Source organism: Oncorhynchus kisutch, linkage group LG28 (assembly GCF_002021735.2).
Source record: "Oncorhynchus kisutch isolate 150728-3 linkage group LG28, Okis_V2, whole genome shotgun sequence".
Taxonomy (NCBI): domain Eukaryota; kingdom Metazoa; phylum Chordata; class Actinopteri; order Salmoniformes; family Salmonidae; genus Oncorhynchus; species Oncorhynchus kisutch.
In genome coordinates, this window is record NC_034201.2 from 40,336,448 (window position 1) to 40,350,138 (window position 13,691).

The 13,691-nt window shown below is 41.4% G+C and overlaps 1 protein-coding gene across 1 annotated transcript; it reads left to right on the forward strand.

Moving 5' to 3' along the window:
* The first annotated feature begins 380 nt into the window (after window positions 1-380).
* Window positions 381-11,528, forward strand: LOC109872612 (heat shock 70 kDa protein 4). The gene is made up of 19 exons (XM_020463907.2): window positions 381-743; window positions 3,779-3,836; window positions 3,935-4,075; window positions 4,162-4,284; window positions 4,478-4,577; window positions 4,659-4,792; window positions 4,884-5,128; window positions 5,315-5,391; window positions 5,523-5,674; window positions 5,908-6,014; window positions 6,106-6,239; window positions 6,386-6,567; window positions 7,242-7,334; window positions 7,541-7,687; window positions 8,117-8,242; window positions 9,187-9,294; window positions 9,376-9,495; window positions 9,625-9,786; window positions 10,627-11,528. The coding sequence occupies exons 1-19, from the start codon at window positions 637-639 to the stop codon at window positions 10,834-10,836; spliced, it is 2,526 nt and encodes an 841-aa protein (XP_020319496.1). The 5' UTR covers window positions 381-636; the 3' UTR covers window positions 10,837-11,528.
* Window positions 11,529-13,691: the final 2,163 nt, after the last annotated feature.

The following is a 13,691-nucleotide window of genomic DNA, read 5'->3' on the forward strand; positions in this document are numbered from 1 at the left end:
CAATTGTATGTTATTTTAATAACATAAAACAAAACATGATTTTCTTTCAAAAACAAGGACATTTCTAAGTGACCCCAAACTTTTGAACGTGTGTGTGTGAACGTGAAAGTGTGTGTGTGTGTGTGTGTGTAAATATATATATATATATATATATATATATATATATATATAAAATATATATATAATATATATATAAAATATATACGCATTTTACATGCTAACTTTGACTTAGCAGCAGTTAATATACTGCCATATGTGAGTACTACATATCATTAGTTGGAGAAAAGTAAAAAAAATGCATGGTTTAGAACGACATCTTTCTGATAGAAAGGTCCAGAGCCATCGAGAACTATTCAATTCTCGCGATATTGCATTGAGATTCCGCGTGAACTCACAAAACCACCTTGTAGTTGAAGTAGATCTTGCAATCTACCGCCCGGTGTGCACAGCTATCAGATTATTCAGTACAGTGCCGCGGATTATGAATTGAAGTACACTTCTGATTTAACAATATCCACTGACTTTTGTACGTCTTTCAAAAAATAATTCAAACACGTTTCTGTTATTTTAAGGAGTTATTGACGTCAACATTTCATACAATAGTAGAATACAGGCAAGGTAACGTTAGCGTGGAAGATGTCAGTGGTGGGAATTGATGTGGGCTTTCAAAGCTGCTATGTTGCTGTAGCTCGAGCCGGAGGAATTGAGACCGTGGCTAACGAATACAGCGACCGAAGTACACCGTAAGTAAAATATTTTAAAACTCGTTTCCCTAGTTTAGACTAGCCATATACTTGAGACAAATACAATTGGTTTGTGAGAGTGGCCAGTTTCTGTTTTTGCGGCCTGGACAACTAGCTGCTAGCTAGTTCGTTAACAGTTGTGTGTACTGGGTACTGCACGTGAATTCAGCTGCATTACGTTAGCGAGCTAGCTAACGTAATGCAGCCATGTAATCCATTTAATTTCACCATCCCGCTTTTATCAGATGGATTTATTTCACATGTGTATTGAACTAGTTAATGGTTGCTATTAAACTAGCAGTTACTTATGAGTTCGCCTGCTATCATAGTTAGCCAGTTAGCTAGCTCACCGTTTTACTGTACTGGCTCACTTGCTATGACGACATCCGTCAGTCGCCGGTAGGAATATTCTAGCAATTTTGCAGTGCGTATAACTGTGTGGTAAAGTACACCATCCAATGAATTTTTTTTTTTTTACCTTTATTTAAAATATATATATACCATATAATTAGTTTATGGCACTACTGGCCACTTACTGTCAGATTTAAGTCAATATTAACATTAACTTGTTAAGCGATTTTTATATTTTTTTTATATTTTTTTAAGAAAGTTGACAAATTACATGCGATAACTGCCTAAAACGGTAATAAATCAGGTTCCATCAAACCTATGCAAGTACATGTCGGACAAAACATGTAATGACCGGCCTGATGGCAACAGAACATTTTTCGTTAAACTTCCGGACGTCGACAAAAAAAATACACTAGACAAGTTGGTATCTTTTAGTGTCGATAAAATTAATTATGCGAGAAATTACGGTGGAATTGCTTTTATGCGCAAATATTAACATAGCCATCATATCGAAGTACACTTGGAGTCACGCGATGACATTTGTGGTCCTACCACTACTACTGAAGGGAAAACATGCAGTTTATTAGGCTACAGATAAAACCAGTTTTGATTCATTTCACAGGGTGGTGAAAGTGCAATATTCGATTCCCACGTGGGACCAGTACAAAAAACGTATGCACTCACTGCTGTAAATCGCTCTGGATAAGAGTGTCTGCCAAATGACTAAAATGTAAATGTCTTAATGCGCCTTTCCAATAAATATAGGGTCTTATTCTGGTGACATGGTACGAGGGAATTGAACGGCAAAGGGTAATTGTATGTGCACCAAGTCAACACGCACAACCTTTTTTTAGTCAATTTGATGGAAACAAATCTGCTGGAAAAATGCGCAAATTGTTGTTATGCGGATTTTAGAATATTCTAATGAAAATATGTTGCTAGTTGGAACTAAACAAAAATTTTTTTGACTTGCTACATGGTTGTAGTTATACACGTTCCGCGTTCTATCAATTAGCAAATTTACATGCCTGAGTTTGCTAGATCCGTCTAGCTTGTGAACGCAGCATTAAACCAGGGGTAAGGTACGTTTCCATTGGAGGGGGGAAACAAAAGAAACAGCTGAACGTCATGACGTCACACCTTGTCGACTTCTAGAGTCTTCTTCAGGCTGCATGGATAGAATGAAATAATTGATTGCATAACACCGGTGAAACTTGCTTTCCTATAGATAAGAAATAACTGGATGTTTAAACTTGCATGCAGTCAATCAGAAATAACAGTCGAAGCAATGCAGGCACTTTTGAAAGTCGGGACAATCCTTGTCCAGCAAATAACATTATATTTCTAGTTGTTTTTTTGTTTTTTTTCAAGCAATTGGTATTGAGATATATATTTGAGAAATTCTGTAAATTGAAAGATACTCATTTAAATGTCTTAACATTTTCAAGGATGTATAGATTTTTGTAACACAAAAACAGAAACACCGGGTTTTTACATTCAAAGACAAGAGTATCATTACCTTATTCTTACAGAGCATAGTATTCAATATGGCAAAGGAATAAGTTAAATCTACTGTAAAATATATTGAATAGGATGTTTTCTATTCATTTTATGGATGTAATATTTAGCAAGAATCATAATCGAATTCATCACATACTTTTCATTCGTGGAGGATCTTGGACAATCTAAAACAAAAAGAACATCACAAGCTTGCAGATGGATGTTGCTACCCTATATTTTACCAAGTCCAACACTGGAAAAACAAATGTTCAAGATTCTGTCCCAGATTGAAATGTATGTTTACAAGTACTTGTTGGATGTGTAATATCTGAGTTACTTTAGTGTTTCCATCACTTTGTTAGCACGTACAGTGCATGTGTGAAGTATTCAGACCCCTTGACCCTTTTCAAAACATTTTAAGTTAAAGCCTTCTAACATTAATTAGTTTTTTCCCTCCTCATCAATCTACACACAATACCCCATAATGACAAAGCAAAAACAGGTTTAAAAAGGAAATATCACATTTACATTTAACTATTCAGATCCTTTACTCTGTACTTTGTTGAAGAATCTTTGGCAGTGATTACAGCCTTGAGTCTTCTTGGGTATGATGCTACACGCTTGGCACACCTGTATTTGTGGAGTTTCTCCCATTCTTCTCTGCGGATCCTCTCAAGCTCTGTCAAGTTGGATGGGGAGCGTCGCTGCACACCTATTTTCAGGTCTAGAGATGTTCGGGTTCAAGTTTTTTAACGTGCAAAATACATTTATGCAGCAGAGATCTTGATCCAGGAGGGGATTGATTGTCTCTGCTGTAATGCTAGAAAACCAAATGCGTAGTTGGAGCCCTGAGCTGAACATAATCTATTTGGCACATATTCGATAGAAATCTTGTCAGAACTTATAAGCAGTGGCGTCGCACGCACCTTTTTGTTGTTGACAGTGTTGAAAATCATACTGTCTGTATTTCAAAATACCCTGATATACGGTAAACTGCCCAAGCTTAATGTGGGCTAAACAATTTAATGTGATGACTTGCTAAGTTATAGATTACTTTACTTCTCTCATCTCAATCTCTGAATTTTACATAGGCTAATTCACACTAAGATATGGGATGCCATAGAATCTAAAGCAGCATGCACACAAGGAAGGATCTTATCAATGATCTTGTTCACCTTTTTCAGAGCATGTGTGTCCTTTGGACCACGGAATCGTTCAGTAGGCGCGGCAGCAAAAGGCCAGGTAAGCCTTGTTTTAAGACGTATCGCTAATAAGTCATTTGTGAAAATAAAGTAGCATGTTATTTGAACATGACATTTGTTCTTTTTTCTTTTTGAAAGGTTGTAACAAATTGTAAGAACACTGTTCAAGGGTTCAAGCGATTCCATGGCAGGGCATTCTTAGACCCCTACGTCCAGTCAGCAAAATCTAGCTTGGTTTACGACCTGGCCCAGATGCCTTCTGGGATGACCGGCATCAAGGTAAATAATCAGAAGTGAGGATGCGGCTAAACAGGGAGCAGGTTTGAGATATTCATTTTTACTTCATTGCTCAATTTATCTACTAGGTGATGTACATGGAGGAGGAGAAAGTCTTCAGCATTGAACAAGTCACTGCCATGCTGCTGACCAAACTGAAGGAGACTGCTGAGACGGCAATGAAGAAACCTGTGGCTGACTGTGTCATCTCTGTAAGAAATTTTACTCTATCTTCACGCCTGTCTAAGTAGATGTATTCTTTTTGGGGTTAACAACCCCTCATGCCTACAGCGATGCCTATGCCCTATAGAAAATATGCAGTTACATGTGCGCGCACACACAGTTTAGGCAGTCACGGGCTGTTTTTTTTTGTCAACTGTCATAATTTCTCCTAATGTCCTCCAGGTCCCCAGCTTCTACACTGATGCAGAGAGGAGGTCTGTCATAGATGCAGCTCAGATTGCAGGGCTCAACTGCCTACGACTCATGAATGAGACCACTGCAGGTAATGCCATTACCATGCCAACACTGAATAATGTTATCCCATGTAAATCTTGGTCTGAACCAATTTCTCTGTCTATTCCAGTTACACTGGCATATGGGATCTATAAACAGGATCTCCCTGCCCCTGAGGAAAAACCAAGAAATGTGGTATTTGTAGATTTGGGCCACTCTGGTTATCAGGTCTCTATCTGTGCATTCAACAAAGGAAAGCTCAAGGTACGTTTTTGATATGTTCAAAGACAACGTAACACACACAAAAAAAAAGATAGAATAAGGCATTAAGTAAATTGTTTTTGTTCTCTTTCAGATGCTAGCTTCTGCGTTTGACGCAGAATTGGGTGGCAAAGACTTTGACGAGGTGTTGGTGAACCATTTCTGTGAAGAGTTTGGCAAGAAGTACAAGCTGGATGTGAAGACCAAGCCCAGAGCCCTGGTTCGTCTCTACCAGGAGTGTGAGAAGCTCAAGAAGCTGATGAGCGCAAACTCCTCTGATCTGCCACTCAACATCGAGTGCTTCATGAATGACATCGACGTGACTGGGAAACTCAACAGGTTAGTGGAGCGTAAAACAAGTCCTTTCATTTATCTCGGTACGTCTACATTACACATTTGGCCATCCACAGTGGAAAAGCCATGTTTCAGGAAGTGGTTTCATTCGGTGCATGTGTATCATCATGATACAAGCAGCTGCATGTGTGTACGGTATCTATTAATATCCCATGACCACTGTTGTTCCAGAGGCCACTTTGAGGAGATGTGTGCAGGGCTTCTGGCCAAAGTGGAAGCTCCCCTGCACAGCGTCATGGAACAAGCCAGTGAGTAGCTGTAGTAATAGTATCTGGAATATCCCTGAGCCGCGTGCACAAGCGCAGGCTGTTCATGTTCTTGCTAAGACCTGGATTGGCTGTTTAAATCTGACGACTAATATGTTTCATACATTGTCCAGAGCTGAAGAAGGAAGACATCTACGCTGTGGAAATTGTGGGCGGGGCCTCCAGGATCCCTGCCGTCAAAGAAAGGGTCAGCAAATTCTTTGGAAAAGAGCTGAGCACGACATTAAACGCAGACGAGGCTGTCGCAAGAGGATGTGCACTGCAGGTATCATGTCATGACTCACTGTCCCCAATGATTTTTTCATCAAATGGCTAAAAATGGCACGCCCATGCCTCTCACTCATGGAACTGGTCGGTATCGCTGTAGTTGTTGACCTGATGTTTACTGGCATAGCACAAACAATTAGCAGGTAATAACTTTTCCTGTTGACATACCATTAAGTACAGTTGTTAAACACTTAGCGAACATATTATAATGCAGGTAGTTTATCTCCTTAGTGTGCAATCCTGTCCCCTGCCTTCAAAGTCAGAGAGTTTTCCATCACGGATGTTGTCCACTATCCCATATCCTTGAAGTGGAACTCTGCCGCAGAGGAGGGGTTAAGGTAATGATATCTTCTTCACATTTCACATTGGCTTATTGAACTCTGACTGGCAGTGACTCACATCATCTTCTGGTCTACTCTCCTCTGTCAGTGATTGCGAGGTATTCCCAAGGAACCATGCTGCACCCTTCTCCAAAGTGTTGACATTCTACCGGAGAGAGCCCTTCTCCTTGGAGGCGTACTACAACAACCCCAAAGAGCTGCCGTACCCGGACCCCACAATAGGTACCAGAACAAACAGTCCTGAAACTTTAAATGCTTCTAATAAGCTATAAGCTTGCACCTGTTCAATTCATTTTGTACTTTTAATGGTTGTCTCTGAGGGCCAGGTTACTGGGTGTCTTTTAATACTCCACTTGTGATCTCGTCAGGTCAGTTCATCGTCCAGAAAGTGGTTCCCCAGGCAAATGGTGAAAGTTCAAAGGTCAAGGTGAAGGTCAGGGTGAATGTCCACGGGGTCTTCAGCGTGTCCAGTGCCTCTCTAGTAGAGCTCCTGAAACCTAATGAGGGAGAGGAGCCAATGGAGACAGACCCAGCCGGGAAGGAAGAGGAGGTTTGTGTGTACTGTTTTCGCACAGCGCTTACATAGGCTATGGCCTCTACCAGGCTTTCACCTCATCTTCGGTATAAAAGCCTGTGGAAGTTCCTGTCAAAGAGGCCAAAAGAAGGTGGAGGGTATCCAAGTTGTTTGCCCCTCCCAACAATTAGAATAGGCACTTTCAAACAGGCAGCGATTGGAAACCGAAAGCCAATCATTTTCTTTGTTGCCCATGTGGGGTCGTGTCATTTCAACCAAATGATAAATATTCATGGGGGAAAATGTAGTATGCTTGCATAATAATCATCTACTCACACCCAATCAGTCAGCAGCCGCTGGCAATCAGCGCTCCACTCATATCCACTTTTCCAATATGAACTTCCCCAGGCTCTGGAGAACAACTTGAGGGAGGCCTGGAAGCCTAGGCTACATCGGCAATAATGCCTATACTTTACCCACACCCAATTTATTGGACAATGAATCAACCCAGACATATTCAGTAAAAGGGCAACTAATTCATCTGTCATGTCTCAACAAGTTAAACCTGCTTCAGAAAATATATTATTGTATTGTCCTTTGCCTGCTTGTTTTTCTTGTGTTATCTGACCATCTGTGCATTGTGATGTCAAGCTAACGTTTGGTGTTAACGCCACATGAATGGAGAGCTAATACAATGTTTGTCTCTTTAGAGTAAGATGCAGACTGAACAAGATGACCAAAAAGCCAAAGGTGATGGACAGAAAGATGACGCTGACAAGAAGTCAGAGACTGAGGAAATGGAGGTGACTGACTGACTACATATTTTCAACATTCTGGGGGGATGTGTTTTGTGTGTATGTATTCATGATAAAGGTATGGGACCAGTGCACATTTACCTAAAATGTAGTGTGTGTGTATATATATATATATATATCTATATAATATGTATGTGTATCTATATTGGCTTATAAATGTGTATATATATGTGTGTGTGTGTGTTTTATTTCAGACATCGGAGGATGGAAAACAGGAGAAGAATCACGCTCCATCGGCAAAGAAACCCAAAGTGAAAACGAAGACTGTTGAACTCCCAATCGAAAACAGCCTGCCCTGGCAACTAACCAATGACCTGGTCAATCTGTTCATGGAGAATGAGGTAATGTTCTAGGACACCATAACTAGTATCAACATTAATACATTTTTTCCAGTATTATCTGATTGGCTTAGCATCACTGAGACAGGATATTTTTCTGAATTTTGTTCTCATTAGTTGAAAACCTGTCCTGTATTGATATAAACCATGTATTATTGTCTGTTATTGTTTTACAGGTATAATTTTAATATGCAACACTGTATATCATACCACTATTGTACAGTATAAAGAATTTCTCAACCTTTTTTGTCTGTAAAATTAGGTTTAATGGGTTGCTTAAGCATGTTCATCTGTGTCCACTGAGAGTTGTATAGTAGGAAGGAAAGTAACACATTTGTTTTTATTTAAATGTTACAATTTAGCAGGTGCTCTTATCCAGAGCGACTTAGTAAGTAGTAAGTGCATACAAATGTATATTTGTGTCCACATCAGGGTAAGATGATTATGCAGGACAAGCTGGAGAAGGAGAGAAACGATGCCAAGAACAATGTAGAGGAGTACGTCTATGAGATGAGGGACAAACTGCACGGAGTGTTGGAGAAGTTTGTCAGTGAATCTGTGAGTATATTCCCTCAAGCTGGCTGAGTAGAAAAGCACTAGCTAACAGCAAGGCTAAGACACATTTATTTGTATTATTCCCAGTGTATTATATACCGTAATTGCTGGACTATTAAGCGCACCTGAATATAAACCGCACCCACTGAATTATTAAAAAAGATGTATTTTGTACATAAATACACCGCACATGTCTATAAGCCGCAGGTGCCTACCGGTTCATTGAAACAAATGAACTTGGTCACTATCTTCCTCCTCCTGTGCACTGAAACCACTGAAGTCATCTCCTTCGGTGTCGGAGATGAATAGCCTCAGAATTGCTTCATCCGACGTTGGATCGTTTTCATTGTCGCTCTCGTCACTTTCATCCGGAGGCAAATACCCCGCTGAGCTCATGCTGCCCCTTCAACACGCAGCAGTCCAGGCTTTCGAAACCCGTTGATAGTGGATTTTTTTGACAATGCTCCACGCTGTCAGGACCCACTGGCAGACTTGACCATAAGTTGCTCTTCGCATGCAGCCCGTTTTAGTGAAGGATTTCTCAGTTCCTCACGCTGCTGTTTCCAACGTCTTATCATCGACTCATTAAGGCCAAGCTCCCGTGCAGCAGCTCTTTCCTTTTCCAACAGCCAGATCGATCGCCTTCAACTTGAAAGCTGCATCATATGCATTTCTCTGTGTCTTTGCCATGATGAGGGTGACAAAATTACTACCGTAATCAGAATGATGGGAAGTTTGAGCGCGCTCGATTTTGTCACATTATGTGACGGTGCTCAGTTTTTTGGCGGCATGAATCTTGTGAAAGCGGGAAAAATCCATAAATTAGCCACGTCATTGTATAAACCGCGAGGTTCAAAGCGTGGGAATAAAGTAGCGGCATATAGTCCAGCAATTACGGTAACCTTTACATGTATTGTGGAGTTACTAAAAGTTTTTACTAAATGTAGGACCGAGACACCTTTGCATTAAGACTTGAGGACACAGAGAACTGGTTGTATGATGACGGCGAGGACCAACAGAAACAAGTGTACATCGACAAACTGGCTGAATTAAAGGTAACATTGCCAGTCAATTCCTGTCTCTGATTCTAGGGTGTGTATTTTGTTATGTGACTGAACCAAATGTCCCTTCGACAGAAACTTGGGCAGCCCGTCCTGGAAAGATACATCGAGGCTGAGGAGAGACCAAAAGCATTTGATGAACTCGGAAGGCATATCCAACAGTACATGAAGATTGTAGAAGCTTACAAAACAAAGGTAACTTCTAAGATATTGTTATTGCATAGTTGTGCACATGTAGTTTTATCAACTGAGTCACTGGACATGTAATGATATCTCAATGTCTCCCAGTATTGAAATGTTCCTTATGTCTGTCTTGACACCCAGGAGGAGCAGTATGAACATTTGGACGAGTTGGAGATGTTGAAGGTGGATAAGCAGGTGAACGACGCCATGATTTGGATGAACAGCAAAATGAATGCGCAGAGCAAACAGAATTTTACCCAGGAGCCTGCCATCAAAGTCCACGAGATTCAGGCGAAAACAAAGGTTAGTGCAGACAATAGGTTTGTATAGTCTGTCAAGGACTCGGTTCTGCCTGGTGAGGTCATATGGTCGGGGACAACTCCAGGTCCTAATATGGCATATGGTCATCCAAAGTTCAGAATGTCCCTAAGCTCACTTTTTAATGTTCATATTCTGTCAACTCGTACCCAAATAATGTTGTGGACTCACTGTATACTCCTATTTGTGGCCAAAGCATAAATTGGAGAAGAAAAAAACCACTTCAAAACCCCCACCTCAAACACAGTTTCAAAAAGGTTTACTATTTCCTCATTGAGGATTCAGGTCTGGGGAACGGGCAGGCCAGTCCATTGAGGATGATTTCATCCTGAGGAAGATGAGCTGGCCATCAGTGGTCTACTCATGTGAATATTTTTGACCGGCATCCTTCTGTTGTTGGGGTATGCCCAGACCATTCCTACACAAAGCTCCTTTTTAATATACTTAATGCTGTAATATATACATTTGGGGGGGGGCGAACCTGACCACGTTCACACACATGTTAGTTGTAGATCTGTCATTCTTATTGAAAGCAAGTCTAAGAAGTTGTAGATCTCTTCTATGTGCTCTATTTCTATGCTTTTTGCTCTTACATTTTCATGTTTGCATCTTTCGGTTTTATACACCAGCTGAAAATACAATAGTTGGAGATATTGAAAATATTTTTCAAAGCGGTTTAGATAGTACAATGATTCTCTGCACTAGACATTGCACGTTTTGTCACAATTACCATGTTTTGGAAGGAAGACCATTTCACAAATATTTTATTTCATTCTAGGTAATATTTCATAAAGTTCATTTAACATCCTCTTTCCATCTGTTTAGGAGCTTTACTCAGCTTGCAACCCTATCGTCTCAAAACCCAAGCCCAAAGTGGAGATCCCCAAGGATGAGAAGGAAGAGCAGAATGGACCTATTAATGGACAGGAAGACACAGATGCCCAGCCAGGCAGCCCAGAGAAGGGTGCAGCAGGGAGCACGGTGGCTCCTGAATCTGCAGAGGGCAACAAACTGCCTGAGATGGACATTGACTAACTGCTGCAGCTGCCCCAGCCTTCTCTCCCCACCCGCCTCGCACCTCTGAGTTCTTACTGATTATAGCCTTTCTTTTGATGACACAGTCAAACTATTCCTATAAGTACTGTCAATCAGCCTTCTTGGCATGTTCCACTATTTTTTGCTGAATACAATGAATGCATATTGATCAAGCTGTTTGACATCAAATATTGTGAGTGCCGCAGGATGGAATCTTGCTTTCTGTGTATTGCTTCAATGGCCATTTAGTAAGGAATGTTCTCAGCATCTCTAGCCTATTTCCACTGAGATTGAAATATTAAGAGGTCGTAAGCAGTGAAAAAACTAGTACAGAAGTTTCGTGAAAAATGTTAACTTATGTTTGAATGGGGAAGGGGGTTGAAGCTTGAAATGTATGCTTATTCCCTGTTGGATAAATGTTGAGGACACCCTGATGGGAGAGAGATTGGATGGAATAAAGGTTAGTGTATTCAGAGATATGATAGAGGCACCAATTATCTGTCTACTATATGTTTAATTAGATTTGTCATGCAATATTTCAACATAAGGCTGTCACATTTAAAGGCAATGGTCTGTGGGTTGTTCTCTGGTATAGCCTTGTTTTGTTTTTCTACTCTGTACAATGGTGTGAATACCAATTTGGTGCTGTTACCACTCACCAAAAGCAAAATAAATACATTTGTGTATGAGAATTATGTTCAAGTGCTTAAAAGATTATTTGAAAATGCAATGAGGAACATGTTGATTTGGGTGAGAGAACACTCCAAGGGACCTGGAGTGGAACACATTGAATTCCACGAAAGGAAAAGGATTATACAAAGTTCTGGTTTGCTGTTAGTATAATGTAAAATTCACAAAGGTGGCATAAACAAAATGCAATGTTTAGATGTTCTATTGCTTTAAATCTCAAATCGGCAAATCCCTTCTATGGCCAGTGGTGGTTTTGAGGAACAAATAGGCCACTTGATAGGCATTATTTTTGGATCACCCCCTCAGCTCAGTACATAAAACCAACAGGTGTGTGCAGAGGGTGAGCCCTCATCCCCACTAGCTGGGTTTCTTTTTTTTTCTCTGTTCCAACCACCATGACCTACAGACACAGCTTCACCAGTGCTCTTCTGGATACACTGGTTAACCCTTAAAGCACCAACATGTTTTGCTGATTGCAAAAAGACTTTCAAGCAGTAGCACTATTTTATTAACCTTTTGTAACAAATCATTGGTTTAAAGTCCCAAAATTAGCATATACACTGCTCCAAAAAATAAAGGGAACACTAAAATAAAACATCCTAGATCTGAATGAATTAAATATTCTTATTAAATCCTTTTTTCTTTACATAGTTGAATGTGCTGACAACAAAATCACACAAATTATAAATGGAAATCAAATTTATCAACTCATGGAGGTCTGGATTTGGAGTCACTCAAAATTAAAGTGGAAAACCACACTACAGGCTGATCCAACTTTGATGTAATGTCCTTAAAACAAGTCAAAATGAGGCTCAGTAGTGTGTGTGGCCTCCACGTGCCTGTATGACCTCCCTACAACGCCTGGGCATGCTCCTGATGAGGTGGCGGATGGTCTCCTGAGGGATCTCCTCCCAGACCTGGACTAAAGCATCCGTCAACTCCTAGACAGTCTGTGGTGCAACGTGGCGTTGGTGGATGGAGCGAGACATGATGTCCCAGATGTGCTCAATTGGATTCAGGTCTGGGGAACGGGCAGTCCATAGCCTCAATGCCTTCCTCTTGCAGGAACTGCTGACACACTCCAGCCACATGAGGTCTAGCATTGTCTTGCATTAGGAGGAACCCAGGGCCAACCGCACCAGCATATGGTCTCACAAGCGGTCTGAGGATCTCATCTCGGTACCTAATGGCAGTCAGGCTACCTCTGGCGAGCACATGGAGGCCTGTACGGCCCCCCAAAGAAATGCCCCCCCCACACCATGACTGACCCACCGCCAAACCGGTCATGCTGGAGGATATTGCAGGCAGCAGAACCTTCTCCATGGCGTCTCCAGACTGTCACGTCTGTCACATGTGCTCAGTGTGAACCTGCTTTCATCTGAACCTGCTTTCATCAAATTTGCCAATCTTGGTGTTCTCTGGCAAATGCCAAACGTCCTGCACGGTGTTGGGCTGTAAGCACAACCCCCACCTGTGGACGTCGGGCCCTCATACCACCCTCATGGAGTATGTTTCTGACCGTTTGAGCAGACACATGCACATTTGTGGCCTGCTGGAGGTCATTTTGCAGGACTCTGGCAGTGCTCCTCCTGCTCCTCCTTGCACAAAGGCGGAGGTAGCGGTCCTGCTGCTGGGTTGTTGCCCTCCTACGGCCTCCTCCATGTCTCCTGCTGTACTGGCCTGTCTCCTGGTAGCGCCTCCATGCTCTGGACACTACGCTGACAGACACAGCAAACCTTCTTGCCACATCTCGCATTGATGTGCCATCCTGGATGAGCTGCACTACCTGAGCCACTTGTGTGGGTTGTAGACTCCGTCTCATGCTACCACTAGAGTGAAAGCACCACCAGCATTCAAAAGTGACCAAAACATCAGCCAGGAAGCATAGGAACTGAGAAGTGGTCTGTGGTCCCCACCTGCAGAACCACTCCTTTATTGGGGGTGTCTTGCTAATTGCCTATAATTTCCACCTGTTGTCTATTCCATTTGCACAACAGCATGTGAAATGTATTGTCAATCAGGGTTGCTTCCTAAGTGGACAGTTTGATTTCACAGAAGTGTGATTGACTTGGAGTTACATTGTGTTGTTTAAGTGTTCCCTTTATTTTTTTGAGCAGTGTATTTTAAAATGTTCACATTTATAGTGAAATCTGATGTTAAAAAAA

Coding starts and splice junctions, on each gene's coding strand:
- LOC109872612 (XM_020463907.2), top strand. CDS start 637: ATGTCAGTGGTGGGAATTGATGTGGGCTTTCAAAGCTGCTATGTTGCT. Junction 4,285..4,477: donor TGGCTGACTGTGTCATCTCT/GTAAGAAATTTT, acceptor AATGTCCTCCAG/GTCCCCAGCTTCTACACTGA. Junction 5,129..5,314: donor GTGACTGGGAAACTCAACAG/GTTAGTGGAGCG, acceptor CTGTTGTTCCAG/AGGCCACTTTGAGGAGATGT.